Genomic DNA, 14,312 nt, shown 5'->3' on the forward strand with positions numbered 1-14,312 from the left:
GTGCCGATGATCAAATTTTCTTTTTGCCAACTTTTTCTCATTCAAAACTATCGAATGGTTGTTGTGTTTGCTGTTTGGTTCTACGTGGCACCTACCTAGGTATGGATGAGCTATTCAGAGTGGGGCCGGGCTGTGAGCTCCCCCCAAGCTTTCGCATCTACAACTCCAGCACAAAGTATTCACTCTCCAACTCGCACATGTCCACTCGCCTCGAAAGTCTTGGGAACTCTTGGGACCGAGAAAAAAAGAGAACACCGTCAACGACAAGATTCGAACTTGCGCGACCGAAGCCACTGCCTCAACTGCTGGAACAGGACAAGTCCTGATGGATCCGTAGCAGGGCAGCCCATTAACCACTCTGGCACGTTGACTTAGCTGGGAGCTTGTAAACTGTGGACTCTCTGGGCCAGAACTCCATCCTTGACCACATCGTACACTTGTCTTAGCCGCAGGTACCCTTGGACTAGGTCTTCATTCCCCTCTTTTCGGACGCCTGCAGGAGAGAAGAGGAGCTTTGTTGTGGGCGAGACGGCGGGGCGGCGTTTTGGCTTTTCGGAGTGGAACCTGTGAGAGGGACAGCAACTACGGATACGGAGTGCTGCAGTTGTGAACTTGTGAAGGACGGAAAGCAACCTTGGAAACGACTTATGCAAAGTGCACAATGAGGTTGAATGAGCATACAGGCATGTACCTACCGCACCCACGCGCCACTTCTGTTCTCGAGAGACAGAGAGAGAGAGACAGAGACGGAGATGTGGCGCGATCTGTTCTGGGGTGATAATGTGCGCTTACATGCGGAATAGCCATCGTGACGCCGAGGGTGACTCTCGTCCCCTACGAGGCAAGACATGTGGAACGATATCATGAGTGGATGAGTGATCCGGTCAGCCCAGTAGCCCGCAAACAAGTGCACTTACGTTGAAGTCATCCAGTGATGATACAGATTCATGGTGCAGACGGGTGGGATATAAGACTAACTGCGCGATTCCTACCATGCAGGATATCCAGGAAGCCACAGCATCGGAGCCGCTTACGTTGGAAGAGGAGTACGAGAACCAGCAGTCGTGGCGCACCTCTCACGATAAACTCACCTTCATCATCTGCCAGCCTCTCGACTCGTCGTCGACCGAGACCGTGCAAGCGGGCGAGGTTGATGCTTCGGAACGGATGATTGGTGATATCAACTTCTTCATCTATCCCTACGACGACGATGACGACGAAGATGCAGAAGGCCAGGCCGCCGCGGCAAACGAAGGGTTGTACGTCGGCGAGGTGGACGTCATGGTAGCGTCCAAGGAGCACCGCGGCAGGGGTATCGGCCATGCCGCCGTGACGACGCTGTTGACGTACGTTCACCGGAATAAGACGCAGATCCTCGAGGAGTATGTTCATGGAGGGGAGGGGGGCAAGGGAACGACCAAGAAGGCGGCGCAGCTGAAGGGTTTGATGGTGAAGATTAAGGAGGGCAATGCCGCGAGCATTGCGCTATTCCGGCGGCTGGGGTTCGTGCAGAAGGGGGAGGTGAATTACTTTGGCGAGATTCAGATGGTTCTTGGGGACATGGATGAGTTTGTGGCCTCTTCTGCTGGCACGAAGGCTGCGGATGAGTATCGTGAGGTCTCGTATTCTAGATAGGGGGTTTGATGCCGAGGAATATGACCCGGCAGCTGTCTACAACCATGTGTGTCTAGTCTTGTCCCGTTCTCGTGTCTTCTAAGGTCTCGCCTCAAATCCTCCGGACAGAGTCTATCCTCGGGGCATGCCCAAGCTGATGCCTACTTTTATGCTGCCTGTTCCCAAGTACCGATGAGATGATATCATGAAGCATTGCCATATTTTGAACGGTATTCGTTCAACATCTCCATAGTAACATTCGAACCGCCACACACAATAAGCACAATGTTCTGCTTCGCCCACTCCTCGTCCGACATGCCCGCACCGAAATGCTTCCTAAGCGCACCGTTGTACGCCGTCGCAACTGTCGCACCACAAGCAACCTCAACCACCAGCTGCGCGTCATCCACAAAGCGCACACACGCCAGCGCCGCCTCGGCATCCGTGACCGTCACGCTCTGGAACCCGGGCGTATCCCTCGCCACCTCCCACGCCCTCGCCGCAACGCGCACCGCACCCAGCGATCCCGCAATGGACTTTATCCCTGGCAGCGTGACGTGCTCACCGGCGAGCACGCTGGCGTTGAGGCTGTCCGCGCCAACCGTCTCCACGGCCATCAGCCGCGGTTCCTTCCCTGGCCACTGGTTCTGCGAGACGCCCTGCGCGAGACCGGCTAGTAACCCGCCGCCGCCGACGGAGCACACAATCCCGTTGACTTCGACCTCGTTCCCCGGCGATGACGATGCCAACTGCGCGACGAGCTCATCGGCGATAGTGGCCGCGCCGTCCCAGACGTGCGGATGGTCAAAGGGGGGCACGTACACGCCCGCCGGGTCGTTGGCGAGCATCACCTCGCGGAGGTGGGCGTCCGCCTCGGCCCAGTTTGCGCCGATCTGGCGGACGTCGGCGCCGAGGAGGCGCAGCTTGGAGATCATGAGCGGGGAGGTGGTCATGGGCACGACGATGGTGGCCTTGCGGTTGAGGGCGATGGCCGAGGTCGCGCAGGCGAGGCCGGCGTTGCCGCCCGAGGAGCAGTAGAAGTGGGATTCTTGGTCGGCGGGCGCGTCGGCGGCGGCGCGGACCATGAGGTTGCCTACGCCGCGGGACTTGAAGGAGCCTGAGGGTTGGAGGTTTTCAAGTTTGAGGTAGATGTTGCTGGGTGGTGTCAGTTGACGGGGTTCAGGTAGGCAGGTGTCATGGGAAGACTGACCATCCTGCTGCGCGAGACAGAGTAGCTGATGCGATGCATGGTGTTTGGATCCACGGCTTTTTGGTGTCTGGACCGAGGGAACCCATTTTGACCGATTTGACGAAGCTGGAGGCTTGGTGATGGAGGCTTTTTCTCTGGTGTGAACTGAATAGAGTTAGCCGGTGGGATTTATTCCGAGGACAACTTGGCAAAGTCGGAGTAGCATGTGGGTACACACATAAGCTCCTTTTTCGATGGGCCTTGAACTCTGAGAACTTGAAGCCCAGATTTCGACGATGTTGGTGAGATGGAAAAATGAAGAATTAAAGCCACGGGTGCCTGCTGCGAGAAACTTGGTCTCTAAGATTCAGAGCGCTCAAATAATATATCTCAATCAGCGTCAAGTGCGTAGTGAATAAGCCAATTCGTGCGATTCTGGTAACGTTGAGAAACAACCTCATTCATGTGTTGGGTTTCTTGTATAAGTTGATGACCGCCGGTAAAGAAGCTTCTCGATAACTTGCCATGGCGCGCTGGCCCGACTAAGAGTGTCAAGTTACTGCATTGAGTCAAGTAAAGGGCGCACTTGCGGATGCGGATGCACGGTTGCACGGGGCCGGAACAGGGATCCGACGGCAACCGGGAGCTTTGCCGATCGGTGGCCGGAAGCCGAGCCGGGGCACTCTAACATGCCCGGCCTCCGGACATGGCGACAGCAACGGAGCCGACCTCCAGGCCGTCATTTTGAGAAATATGTAATGCTTGGTACGCAAATTAAAGGAATGTCGTTGCTAGGCGTGTTCTAAAAAAGTCATTTTGCCATCCTGAAATAGTACCGGCTGTGTCTGAGGAGAGGCGCCAGGAAGAGAGGGCAGCATAGAAAGGATTTTGGGGGGCATTGGAATCCCCGACCCTGTGAAACCAACAAAAACTGACTTATAGTCTCATGAGTATAGAAATAGAAACAGGCTCTCTCGTCATCATGGTCATGAAGCCAGAGTTCTTGTCAAGATTGATAGTTTGAGAGGATGCAACATTGACTAGAGTTATTGTCCCCCCTTGTACCTGCTTAGCACTTTCCCAAGCTCCATCTTGCTTGATACCTAAGGCATATACTTGTCTGAATACACAGGAGTATGCCTTCATATACCCCCTACAGTCCATTCCTGTCACCAACCAGCAGGCGCCTCTCTAGGTCGGGAGGTCAGGTCAAACTGGGATGGGTGGTGGAGTGGTTCAAGGTCAACAATCAGCAATTACGCCCACAGCCTACTCGACGACAGGCTCCAAGTTCGATTCCCAGCATGAGCACCAAGAGATGTAGCCCCAGTTCAACACCGGGGGGTGAACTCTTTTTGACCCTCTAGAGTCTCTTTACTTAGGAATCTTATTGGCTTTAGATGATCAAAATCCTCTCTATCCTTTGACAATAATTCATTTCGCAAGACTAAATTCCTCATCCTGTGATAGTCTACCCATCTGCAACTGCCTCATACCCAGGTATCTCTGCAGAAATCGTCGACGTTGATTTGATTGCCCCCCCAAGAACAAATTCAGGGGAGCTCTTCACGGGCATTCCAAAAGGTACTCCTTCCCTCTTCATTTTCTGCGCATGGGAGGACCCCTCTTTCCTTCATCTCAGGGCAATATAAAAGACATCAAGTGCTTATCTCACGACTTTGTCCTCCAGCTCTATTTCACCACCAACACCTCATTAGCGCCTCAATTATTTCACCGCAATATCATTCCACCACAATAGTTCCTCTTCTGTCGTCACAAACTTCTTTCCCAAGTATTCCAGCCGACGAGGCATACGACAATAAGCAAATCGCCGACCAAGGCTGAGAATCAAAGCAACGGGCAGCACACACTAATCAAGACAGATTAGCTTTCCACAATCTTTTGCTTCTTTGCTACCTTGCGAGGCTTTATTCTTCACGAAGGCATAATTGCAACCTCCAAGTCTCTTTTACCCACCCTTCACTACCTCAAGAAACCATTGTCTCAAAGGAAGCAGGAGTCTTCGTAGCTCTTGCCTCTCGTTCTGATTTATCCGTTGACTTTTCTTCCTCTTTATGCTTTGAAGACAACGAGACTTGCCTATCGGGCACTTCATCCTACAACAGGTTGAAGATTTGATCAAAGCACAATCTAATAAGGAAGGTAAGCATGCTTTGATATTGGGCCAGCGGGTTGTGAGCTTTACCATTTACTGACTAAAGTAGCACTGACGGGAACTCCTACAACTTCAAGTCATTTGCCACGAAATCTTACACAGACATACGCCTATATATCTAAAGTATTGATTCTCTCGCCGGTTTCGGGAGCGCCGAATTCGACTTCAGACACAGTCAGTCCCGATCCCACTATCAGTTGCAGTATGCCTCCATCCAAGGTCTCCCGCGTGGCCAAGAGTTCCGGTCTGGTCAAGAAGCCGGCCACTGCAAGCGCACCTCGAAGCAAGACATCCAAGGCCGCGTCTTCGAAGAAGAAGCAGGAGAAACGCGCCTCAGCCAAAAAGTCAAAGACTCCCAAGCCAGATGAGACTACAATCGTCATCGCAGGCCACAAGCGGTCCATTGCCGTTGTCGAAGAAGACAGCAATGACGACGGCACGATCCAACCCAGCAAACGACGCAGAACTGGCGGCAACACCAATGCTCACGATTACCATGCCGTTCGTGAGAGGCCCCCACCGCGTGATTATGGAGCAACCTTTGCGAGGAAGTCGACGGCCCATTTCACTTGGGGCGCTCCTTTGATGTCTCCTCCTCTCCAGTCTCAATCTTCTCGGTCCGATCTGAAGAACAAGTCCACGATCCCTCGCAACAAGGGCAAAGAGGTAGTTCGTCCTGGAAGCTGGCAAGTGAGACCCAGTTCAGGCCGCTACAGTGGCATCTTATCAAGAACAGCCACCCCGGAGTCGGAGCCAGAGCCGCAGCCCAAGAGCCGCACTTGCCCCTTTCTTCGAATTCCCCTCGAGATCAGAGAGGATATCTACAAGTACATCCTAGTCGCCGACGAGCCCATCCGAGTCCACCAGGGCTGGTCCGCAGTCTACCCCCGGAACAGAGTAGGCATCCGCACCGACCTCATTCGAACATGCCGCCAAGTCAGAAAGGAGGCTCTCAACACCCTCTACGGCGAAAACACGTTCCTCTACCTCCTCCGCGACGCCGCCGAACTTCCCGCCCTCAACGCGCAGGGCGAGAACGAGATCGTGGTCCAACACCCGCTTGCCACCGACAACGACGCCCTCTCCGACTACGAGGCAGACAGCGCGGACGAGTACTCTGACGAAGACGATGTCGTCACCAACAGACCCTCGTCCTCGTCATTCTTGGCTGACGGCCACACGGCAGCCGACATTGACATCCGCCGCTTCGGCCACAAGTTCCGCAAGCTCATGATCGTCGCCGAGGCCAACCGCGCCAACGCGCCCTACCGCCTCAGCATGGCCAACGCCATCAACGTCTTCCGCGGCCTGCGGCCCATCCGCCCGCGCATCCACACCCTCACCATCGACATCACGCCCCAGCGCGACCCGCGCACGGGTGACGTCTCGTTTCTCGACTTTTTCGAGCGATCCTCCGAGGTCGTCCGCACGCTCCGCGGCTTGCCGTGTCAGTTTATCGAGATTCTCGTCAACACGGGCGTCAGCAGCAGCGGCGGTGATGGTGACGGCAGCGGTGGCGATGGAGGTGATAGCCCTGGAAAAGGACCATTAGGCCAAGAGAAAATCGTCCTCAACATGAAGTACGCGGCCAACATCCGTCGCGCTAAACGCGGCGAGAAGGACCTGTGGCGCGACGACCGGGTCATGCAGTCGTACCGCAGCGTCAAGGCGGGCGAGGCGCAGAAGAAGCTCGACTCGTTGCCGGCTGCGATCCGCAAAATTTGGGAGGCCACGAATGGGCAGTTTAAGCGCCGTCAGCAGGACGACTTTGGTGATGATGAAGAGGATTATTGCTATGAGGATTGGGAGGATTCTCTTCTCTTTCAGGATGGGACTTTTTGATTGCGTGGGTTTGCATTTGGGAATGGGGTTTGCTTTGGGTTCTTGGTTTTGCTTCGCTTTGCGGTTAGTTGCGTTTCTTCGTCGGCGTACGAGGATCTGGATGCTGGGTTTGGGAGAGACGGTAGCATTTGGTCTCTTCTCCGGATTCGCAGATGCATAGGGACGTTTCACTCCTGCGGCCCCTTTTGAGCGGGCGATTGGTTCATAGAGCACCCTCCACAGCGTTGAATTTCATCTTTAGACCTTAAAAAATTGGAAGCCATTAACTCAGAATCTCCGCTCCATGATGGAGATGTTTGCATTTTTCTTCATAGCTCGAGGGTGGGGGTATATCAAATCATAAACCTTTTTATATGCTCTCCTCCACAGCCATTCCCAGCTCTCTTTCTCTCTCTCTCTCTCTTCTCCATCATGATGCCGCTGCTGAAGTCGTCGTGATCTTGACCTTTGAAACCTCCAACGTCTCCGTGTCCACCAACACCAGCTCCTTGGTCTCTGCAAAGGACGGCACCGTAATCAACCGGACCTGCTGCCCGTCGCCGCCCTCAATGACCTTTGTCGAGAACTCGGGCTGGCAGCCGGCGAAGAAGAGGTGCGGCGCATTCTTCATGACGAACGGGTCGTCGTCTTGGAAGGGATAGGCCCCTGAAATGATCGCAATTAGTCAAGTGGTCATCCCCAGATAAGGGGATAAGTCAAGGGGCAAAACTCACAAAGCGTATCCGGCGCAGTCGGCGCACTGCACCGCCACCTGCACATGGCCTCCATCATGCCGAGCCGGTCGTCGCTGTCGACGTACTTGAAGACGTCGTCGACGTTTTGCCCGCCCGTGCCGAGAACCCTCCAGCCGTCGACCTCGCCCTCCCAGGGGTTCGTCGTGGTGTCGAGCCAGCCGGGTTCCTCGGCGTCGGGCGCGGCGCAGTAGGGCCGCGAGCGCGGGAACATGGCGGCGTGGATCGGCTGCTGCGGGTAGCTCGCGTTGGCCGGGTCCTGGGTGCCCGGCATGAGGGTGACGGGGAGGGAGGGGAGGAGGTCGGCGAGGAAGTCGTCAAAGAGCTGGCTCGGGAGCGGGTTGTAGGCGCTCGCGTCGTAACCGTATTTTTTGACGGTGGACGAGGCTTTGCTGCTTCCGTTGGTTGCGGATGTGGTTGTGGTTGTGTCGGCCGTGGCGGCGGTGGTGCTGTCGATGGAGTTTCCTGCGATGATGAGGCGGGAAATGGAGGTGAGCTCGGATTGGGTTGCTGGGGAGAGGGCTTCGCCAAGGAGATATTCTTGGAGGAGGAAGAGTTCGAGGGCGTAGGAGGCGTCTGTGCCTGAGAAGGAGAGGCCCGAGACGATGGCGATCTTGGAGGAGGGTCGTTTTTGGGACGGTGTGCCAGACATGTCGTGGTCTTCTGAGGGGTCGTTTGCGAGGGTCCAGCGGGTTGGTTGGGGCGCGATGTCGGGGAACTTTACGTCGATGACTTCGAGCTCGCCGTTTGCGTTTTCGGAGCCCATTACGCCAATGATTGTGCCCGTGACGAGGTGGATGGACTTGAGGATGTCGCCGACGAGGCGGATGCGGCCCGAGTCGTCTTCGAGCATGATTGTGTCCTTGTCTTCGTCCGAGTAGTAGCGGTCCGTGGAGATGGGAGCAGAGATCCAACGCTGTGTTTCTTCGTTAGTCCGGGACTTTGCGAGACTTTGAAAACAGCTTGAAAAGGGAGTGGCATAAGAGAGGTCATGGGACGTACATCCTTGGAAACGTCCTCCAAGATATTGGGCTTCAATGCCATGTCCATGTAGACCGTCCCCGTCACCCAGCACAGCTCGCCCTGGCGGACGTCGAGAACACGGTTGACATGGCGGGCCTCCTCGCCGCCTATGACGGTACCGTCCCAGGCCTCGGCTGCGACTGCGTCGACGGCGGGCCGGATGGAGGTGAGGCGGAGGAAATAGACGTCGGCATACTGCTGCTGGTAGGAGCGGTCTTTGGGGAGGTCAAAAGTGCGGAGGGGTTTGTAGGATGACGGTGCGCGGACGAGATTCGACGAGGACGATGTTGCGTCGCTGTGGTTCAAGGAAGCTGGTTAGCGAGCTTCTGGGTTTATAGATCAATAGGAACACACGCTGGCTTTTGGAGAAGCGTGGTGGCTTCTTCGAGGGTGACCATTGCAGCAGATGAGTTGTGTTTCTCTCGACTTTTGCTGACGGTAGATGTGATGTGACTGAGTAGCAAAGAGCTTTTGCGTAGTGTCAATCGGCGTGGTGGATGTGTGAAGCCGGGATGTGAATTGAATGCGCACATCAGACGCGTCGGAGGACTCTGGGCTGGCAAAAGTCGCGAATTTTGGCGTTAATTGTGGTTGGGAGGGGCTGCTTCCCTGTAAGGCACCTTGGGCTGTTCTGGCTGTGGCTTGCTCCCCCGGGGAGAGCCCCGCCCCGGTGCTTGGAGCGGCCCGGAGAGACGGTTCAGGGACTGTGCCCTCCGTCCGTCCAGTGGTTCGACCAACCTGAAAGTCAATTGGATGGCGGGGCTCCCTTGCTCTCTACGTAAGGTACCTAAGGTACTCCCTGTGTGTGTCATCATTCGCCCTTCTGGAATGAGAATGAGGGGCACTTTTTTTTTTCCCTCCCTCCCCCGCCATCCCGCCAGGCTTTGGTTAACTTGGTTGCTAATCCAATGCGCGGTAAAGTGTTAAGACACTTGGGTTCTGGGCCCCTCGGTCTCCGTCTTCCCGTAGTATCGCCGGAGGGTCAGGTCATGACGCCTTTAGTTTGTGGGCGGTGTGAATGATGCGTCGCCTACTTTTTTGCCCTTGCTTCACATCTCCCTCCCTTCCTCTCTGAATATTTCTTAGCTTCTCACGACCAAACTCGTGCTCTTTTCTCTGCCGTTCTTCACTTTCATACTCCTTAGATTTCGCTGTCGACAGCTTTACCAACACAAACCTTCATAATGGCCCAAAAATCGCCCACGATCGAGGTGACAAACCTTAGCTACAACTTCCAAGACTCGAGCTCCGGCCTCAAGAACATCTCCCTCTCCGTCCCCTCCCGCTCCCGCACCCTGCTCATCGGCGCCAACGGCGCAGGCAAGACCACCCTCCTCCGCCTCCTCGCCGGCAAGCGCCTCGCCCCGCAGGGCGGCATCTCCATCGCGGGCATCGACCCCTTCAAGGACGGCCTCGAGGGCGTCACCTACCTCGGCCTCGAGTGGGTCCTCAACCCCATCGTCCGCACCGACATTGGCGTCCTCGAGCTCCTGAGGTCGGTCGGCGGCGACGCCTACCCGGACCGCCGCGACGAGCTCGTCAGCGTCCTCGACATCGACACCGCCTGGCGCATGCACGCCGTCTCGGACGGCGAGCGCCGCCGCGTCCAGCTCGCCATGGGCCTCATCCGGCCCTGGACCATCCTCCTGCTCGACGAGATCACCGTCGACCTCGACGTCCTCAGCCGTGCCGAGTTCCTCGCCTGGCTGCGCCGCGAGACGGAGATCCGCGACTGCACTATCGTCTATGCGACGCACATCCTCGACAACCTCGCCGGCTGGCCGACGCACTTGGTCCACATGCACCTCGGCACCGTCCGCGAGTGGGACACGGCCGACAAGTTCATCGAGGGCCTCGACGGCTCCACGGGCAACAGCACCCTCGGCGAGCTGGTCCTCGGCTGGCTGCGCAAGGATCTCAAGGACCGCGGCCCGAGATCGCAGGCGAGGGTCGCGCCTGAGGGCAAGACGTACGCGACTGGCGGCGTTGGAGGCTACGGCGACGAGTCTGACAAGCTGAAATAAGCTTATTCATGTTTTGACGAGAGTTTGGAGCAGCGGAGGGGGGTTGGCTCGTGATTGGCGTGATTCAACAATTTGGGTTGTTTTTCAAGATTTCTGTCTGCATTTTTGCTAGAGAGAACGGCGTCTACGGCACTCAACTGCATTAGGGACGGCGTTTGTGCGTTTTTGGTTTTCAACATTGTGATGCAGCGACCAAGGGGGTCGATAACCGCATCGGTGTGTCTTTCAACTTAGACCACGGCATACAGAGAAAGGCACAAAGGTCATGATACAGACGAGGGGGGGGGGGGGGGGGGAAAAAGGGGGGCCCCCCCACCCGCCCCCCCCGGGGGGGGGGGTTTGGTCTTGTAGAAGCCCTTTTAAAGGGGGGGGGGGGCAAAGCCCCCGTGGCTTTTTTTTTTTTTAGGTTTTCCCCGTCTTGAAGAAAACCTTTTTTCTTCAACAAAAAAGGGGGGGGGGACTGGGGGGGGGGGGGACAAAAGGGGGCACTCTCAACCGGCCTCGCTCGGTGACGGCGTTTGGTCATGTAGTAGACCTCTTCAACGAGGGGACGGGCACAGTCCTCATGGACTTATTTTCTTTTAGGATTTCCACGGCTTCAGAGATACCCTATGTCTTCAACCAAAAAGGGAGGCGTGACGTTTGGAAGGTGGATCAGCTGTCGACTCAACTAGACAGATATGAACAGGTCATGCAATAGAATGTCAGAGAGACATCTACTTTAAAACTGCGCTACTCATCTCCGAAAAGGGGGTATCATAAATGCAGATGTTCCGAGCCTGTTGCCGGCATGAGCCGAGCCGTGTCATGGCAACAGGGTATCTCTATGTGGTACTCTTGGAGCTCATGAGGACCTTCATGGTATTCTTCATCAACGACGGGATACCGCCCAACCCCTTGCTCTCCAATGCCCGCAGAACAATGATCCTATACTCGGACCAAGTGATGCGCAACCCCCTTGCGTCTGCCAACCTTGCTAAACTGTTTGACGTCACCGGCCCCGCGTGCCGTGTAGAGATGGCGTCCTCGTTCGCAGCTAGCTCACGATCCTCCAGCTCGCGGATACACTCAATGGCCTGCAAGCTCAAAAGCGGCGAGTAGGAGAACCCAAACAGCGTCGGGAGCGCAAGGTCCATACCCAGGTCTTCGACATATCTGCGCAGCCGCTGTGTGACGGGGCCCGCGCTAAGGCAGCCGAGAGCGTTCTTATCGCCATCGTTGAAAGCCTTGCCGCGCCAGAGGCAGTTGCAAATGTCCATGAGGTACCCGTTGAAATGGTTCACGTAGCTCGGGGCATACGTTGTCGGCTGTCGCCTGGACATGGCCATCTCGAAGCCCTTCTTGTATATGGCGAGGACGGTGCACAGGCGCGACACGTTTGCTAGGGAGTGGCTGAAGAAGAGGAGGTAGATGAGCTGCGCGGGCGGATTGGCAATGCGGAGGAGAGGTTGAAGTGTAGGGTCAGAGATGCTGGCGGCAGCCTGTTCATACAGGTCAAGGACACCGCCGTGGACAGCCGCGCTGGGGGAAGCTTGGACAACGTTGAGGGCGATGATGCTTGCGTGCTCCATGACTGCGAAAAAGGCATTGACGGGGGCATCTTTGGGTACTTGGTCAAGCGAGTTGAGAACAAAGGTCCAGCGACGGAGGAGGTTTTGGTAAAGTTTGAGCAGTGCTAGCTGCGACTCGGCCGTTGGAGGGAGGCACTTCTCTAGTGGCCTCAGAATTACATTGTACAGCTCTGTTACACAGTCAGCAAAGTTGATGAAGAAAACGAGGTTGAAACGCTTGCCATCAAACACCACGAGAGGCGCGTACTGGAGGATGCCTAGGATGGAACCCCGAGCATCAACGCCGTTCCATGTCGTGAATAATTTCGTCAAAAATTGCAAGACGACCGGTGGAGTTTCCTACACAGTCAGCGAGACTCAACCAAGGCCGGTTGCCACACTTACTTTAACACGAGCCACGTATTCCTCCAGCATTTCCATCGTCTCCGCAAACGACTTGTCATCGGCATGACCGTTGAGCACGTCTTCGAGCACGGCATCGATCCAATGAACCACGCGCTTTGAAGCAGCATCATCCTTTTTCAGGGCAACGAATTTTTGCAAGAGGGGATCCGCTAGTACGGCCGCAAGCTGGTTGGGTAGCTCAATCTTCTCGACTGTCTGAGCAAGACGATCGGCGCTATCAATCTCTTCTAGAGTGACGGAGGTCTTTTGTACTTGTTAGCCAGGCACATCATTATCTGGCTGTGTTTCTTCCGAACGCTTACCTCTGTGGCTTCTGAAGTATAGACAGGAGGGAGATTGGAGGACTTATTGCCGCGGGCCCGTAGAGCCTGATGGTTGACGCTGAAGCCGTTCTGAGGCTGACTGGCTGCTTCGGCAGTCCGTTGAGAATGGTCATGTTGGATCTGGTTCAACCTTTCGCGCCATTCCACGTCGGGGTGCTACCAAATCAGTACGAATACCTTTTGAATGCCGTGGCACCTCTCACCTTGAATGCCGAGGCCCTGCCCCTCAAGGCATCGCTGACGATGATTTCAGGATAGTAGTCTTTGAAGACCCGGAGGAGCCCTGTCAATGCTGGGTCATTCCCTGTTTGTCTGGAGAGGTTGAGGCTGAGATGTGCCATTAGCGCCGAGAACCACCTGCGATTGCAGAGGGACCAACTTACACAGCTTGGATCCTAAAAGGCCGGACGTGTTTTCTGCGTGTGATCAAGGCGAGTAGATGGCAAAGTTGCGGTCTGGAGTCGTGTTAGCCCCTTTTCCGTTCGCAACAGAGGAAAATTCCGCACCGAATGGCTGCCGTATCTAGCAAATTGAACAAAACAGCGTAGGCTTGCGACAAGATGGCAGGTTTTTCGATGACGTGGTATGCCATGATTAGCCATTTCAGAATGTTCGACTGCAGAACCAGGGAAGGCTTCAGTTCCCCATGGCCGAGGCATCCCACAACCCTCAGGACGACATCACTGGATAGCCGAGTAGCGGGGTAAAGATTCTTGAGTATTGTATTCAAGCTTGCCTGATCCAACAGGTTTGGCCTCGTGAGTAGGTCAATGAGTTCGCTCAAGGAGTCGGGAAGAAGGCCATTTTCAAATGCGTATGATGCGACCTTCTCAACAGTAGGCTTGATGCTGGTCGCCCGCCGTTTTGCAGGCAGTTTGGAAGCTGTACGAATTAGACTTGGGTCTATACACGGCTTGCACATGTGAGGGGGTTTACTCACCCTCCACAACATCGCCAATCAGGAGGTCAACGTCAAGGTCAACGTCTATGTTCATAGACGTATCGTTGGTGAGCGAAGCCATTCTAACAGGTATGTCGGCGTCTTGAAATTGCGACACTCTGTTTGTGCCGAATTTCCAATGGATGGATACAGTGTGGCGACATTAGATGAGGCAGGCGGGTCAAGCGTCGTCAAGTCGCAGCATGGGTTGGCAGGCCCGAGCTGTCCAGAACGGTGAATGAGAGTGGCAGACGCGTCGCGGGGTGAAGATCAAGGTGAGTGCGTCCAGACCGGGAAAACTGCACCGTGCACTCAGACCTTGTCACTTTTATGGGTCCGTTCCCTTATTGGCTGTATAGAGCCGGTATGGGTCCGTTCTTCGGCGCCCAGCGTCCGGGGTCACTGGCCGGAGCAAGCTCCATCCTCAGCAATTCGCTAAAACAGATGCAGGCCCAGAACCGGAGCAGCAGAGCT

The 14,312-nt window shown here is 55.5% G+C and overlaps 6 protein-coding genes across 6 annotated transcripts; 3 read left to right on the forward strand and 3 right to left on the reverse strand.

Moving 5' to 3' along the window:
* Positions 1–993: 993 nt before the first annotated feature.
* On the forward strand, positions 994–1,635 carry CABS01_11400 (N-acetyltransferase; the record flags this gene model as incomplete). Its single annotated transcript, XM_060544755.1, has 1 exon — positions 994–1,635. One exon carries the CDS (start codon positions 994–996, stop codon positions 1,633–1,635), a length of 642 nt encoding a protein of 213 aa, XP_060397577.1.
* A 182-nt stretch (positions 1,636–1,817) lies between these two features.
* CABS01_11401 (pyridoxal-phosphate dependent enzyme) lies at positions 1,818–2,910 on the reverse strand (the record flags this gene model as incomplete). The annotated part of the gene is made up of 2 exons (XM_060544756.1): positions 1,818–2,769; positions 2,825–2,910. 2 exons carry the CDS (start codon positions 2,908–2,910, stop codon positions 1,818–1,820), a joined length of 1,038 nt encoding a protein of 345 aa, XP_060397578.1.
* Positions 2,911–5,183: 2,273 nt separating this feature from the next.
* CABS01_11402 (uncharacterized protein) lies at positions 5,184–6,821 on the forward strand (the record flags this gene model as incomplete). Its single annotated transcript, XM_060544757.1, has 1 exon — positions 5,184–6,821. The coding sequence occupies one exon, from the start codon at positions 5,184–5,186 to the stop codon at positions 6,819–6,821; it is 1,638 nt and encodes a 545-aa protein (XP_060397579.1).
* Positions 6,822–7,230: 409 nt separating this feature from the next.
* CABS01_11403 (DNA polymerase alpha/epsilon subunit B) lies at positions 7,231–8,973 on the reverse strand (the record flags this gene model as incomplete). Its single annotated transcript, XM_060544758.1, has 4 exons — positions 7,231–7,466; positions 7,535–8,468; positions 8,555–8,870; positions 8,930–8,973. 4 exons carry the CDS (start codon positions 8,971–8,973, stop codon positions 7,231–7,233), a joined length of 1,530 nt encoding a protein of 509 aa, XP_060397580.1.
* A 786-nt stretch (positions 8,974–9,759) lies between these two features.
* CABS01_11404 (ABC transporter) lies at positions 9,760–10,599 on the forward strand (the record flags this gene model as incomplete). The annotated part of the gene is made up of 1 exon (XM_060544759.1): positions 9,760–10,599. One exon carries the CDS (start codon positions 9,760–9,762, stop codon positions 10,597–10,599), a length of 840 nt encoding a protein of 279 aa, XP_060397581.1.
* Positions 10,600–11,423: 824 nt separating this feature from the next.
* CABS01_11405 (uncharacterized protein) lies at positions 11,424–13,920 on the reverse strand (the record flags this gene model as incomplete). Its single annotated transcript, XM_060544760.1, has 7 exons — positions 11,424–12,509; positions 12,555–12,818; positions 12,878–13,054; positions 13,102–13,225; positions 13,282–13,353; positions 13,405–13,780; positions 13,839–13,920. The coding sequence occupies 7 exons, from the start codon at positions 13,918–13,920 to the stop codon at positions 11,424–11,426; spliced, it is 2,181 nt and encodes a 726-aa protein (XP_060397582.1).
* Between the last annotated feature and the right edge of the window lie 392 nt (positions 13,921–14,312).

Source organism: Colletotrichum abscissum (genome assembly GCF_030869225.1).
Source record: "Colletotrichum abscissum strain IMI 504890 chromosome Unknown Scaffold_31.1, whole genome shotgun sequence".
Lineage (NCBI taxonomy): Eukaryota > Fungi > Ascomycota > Sordariomycetes > Glomerellales > Glomerellaceae > Colletotrichum > Colletotrichum abscissum.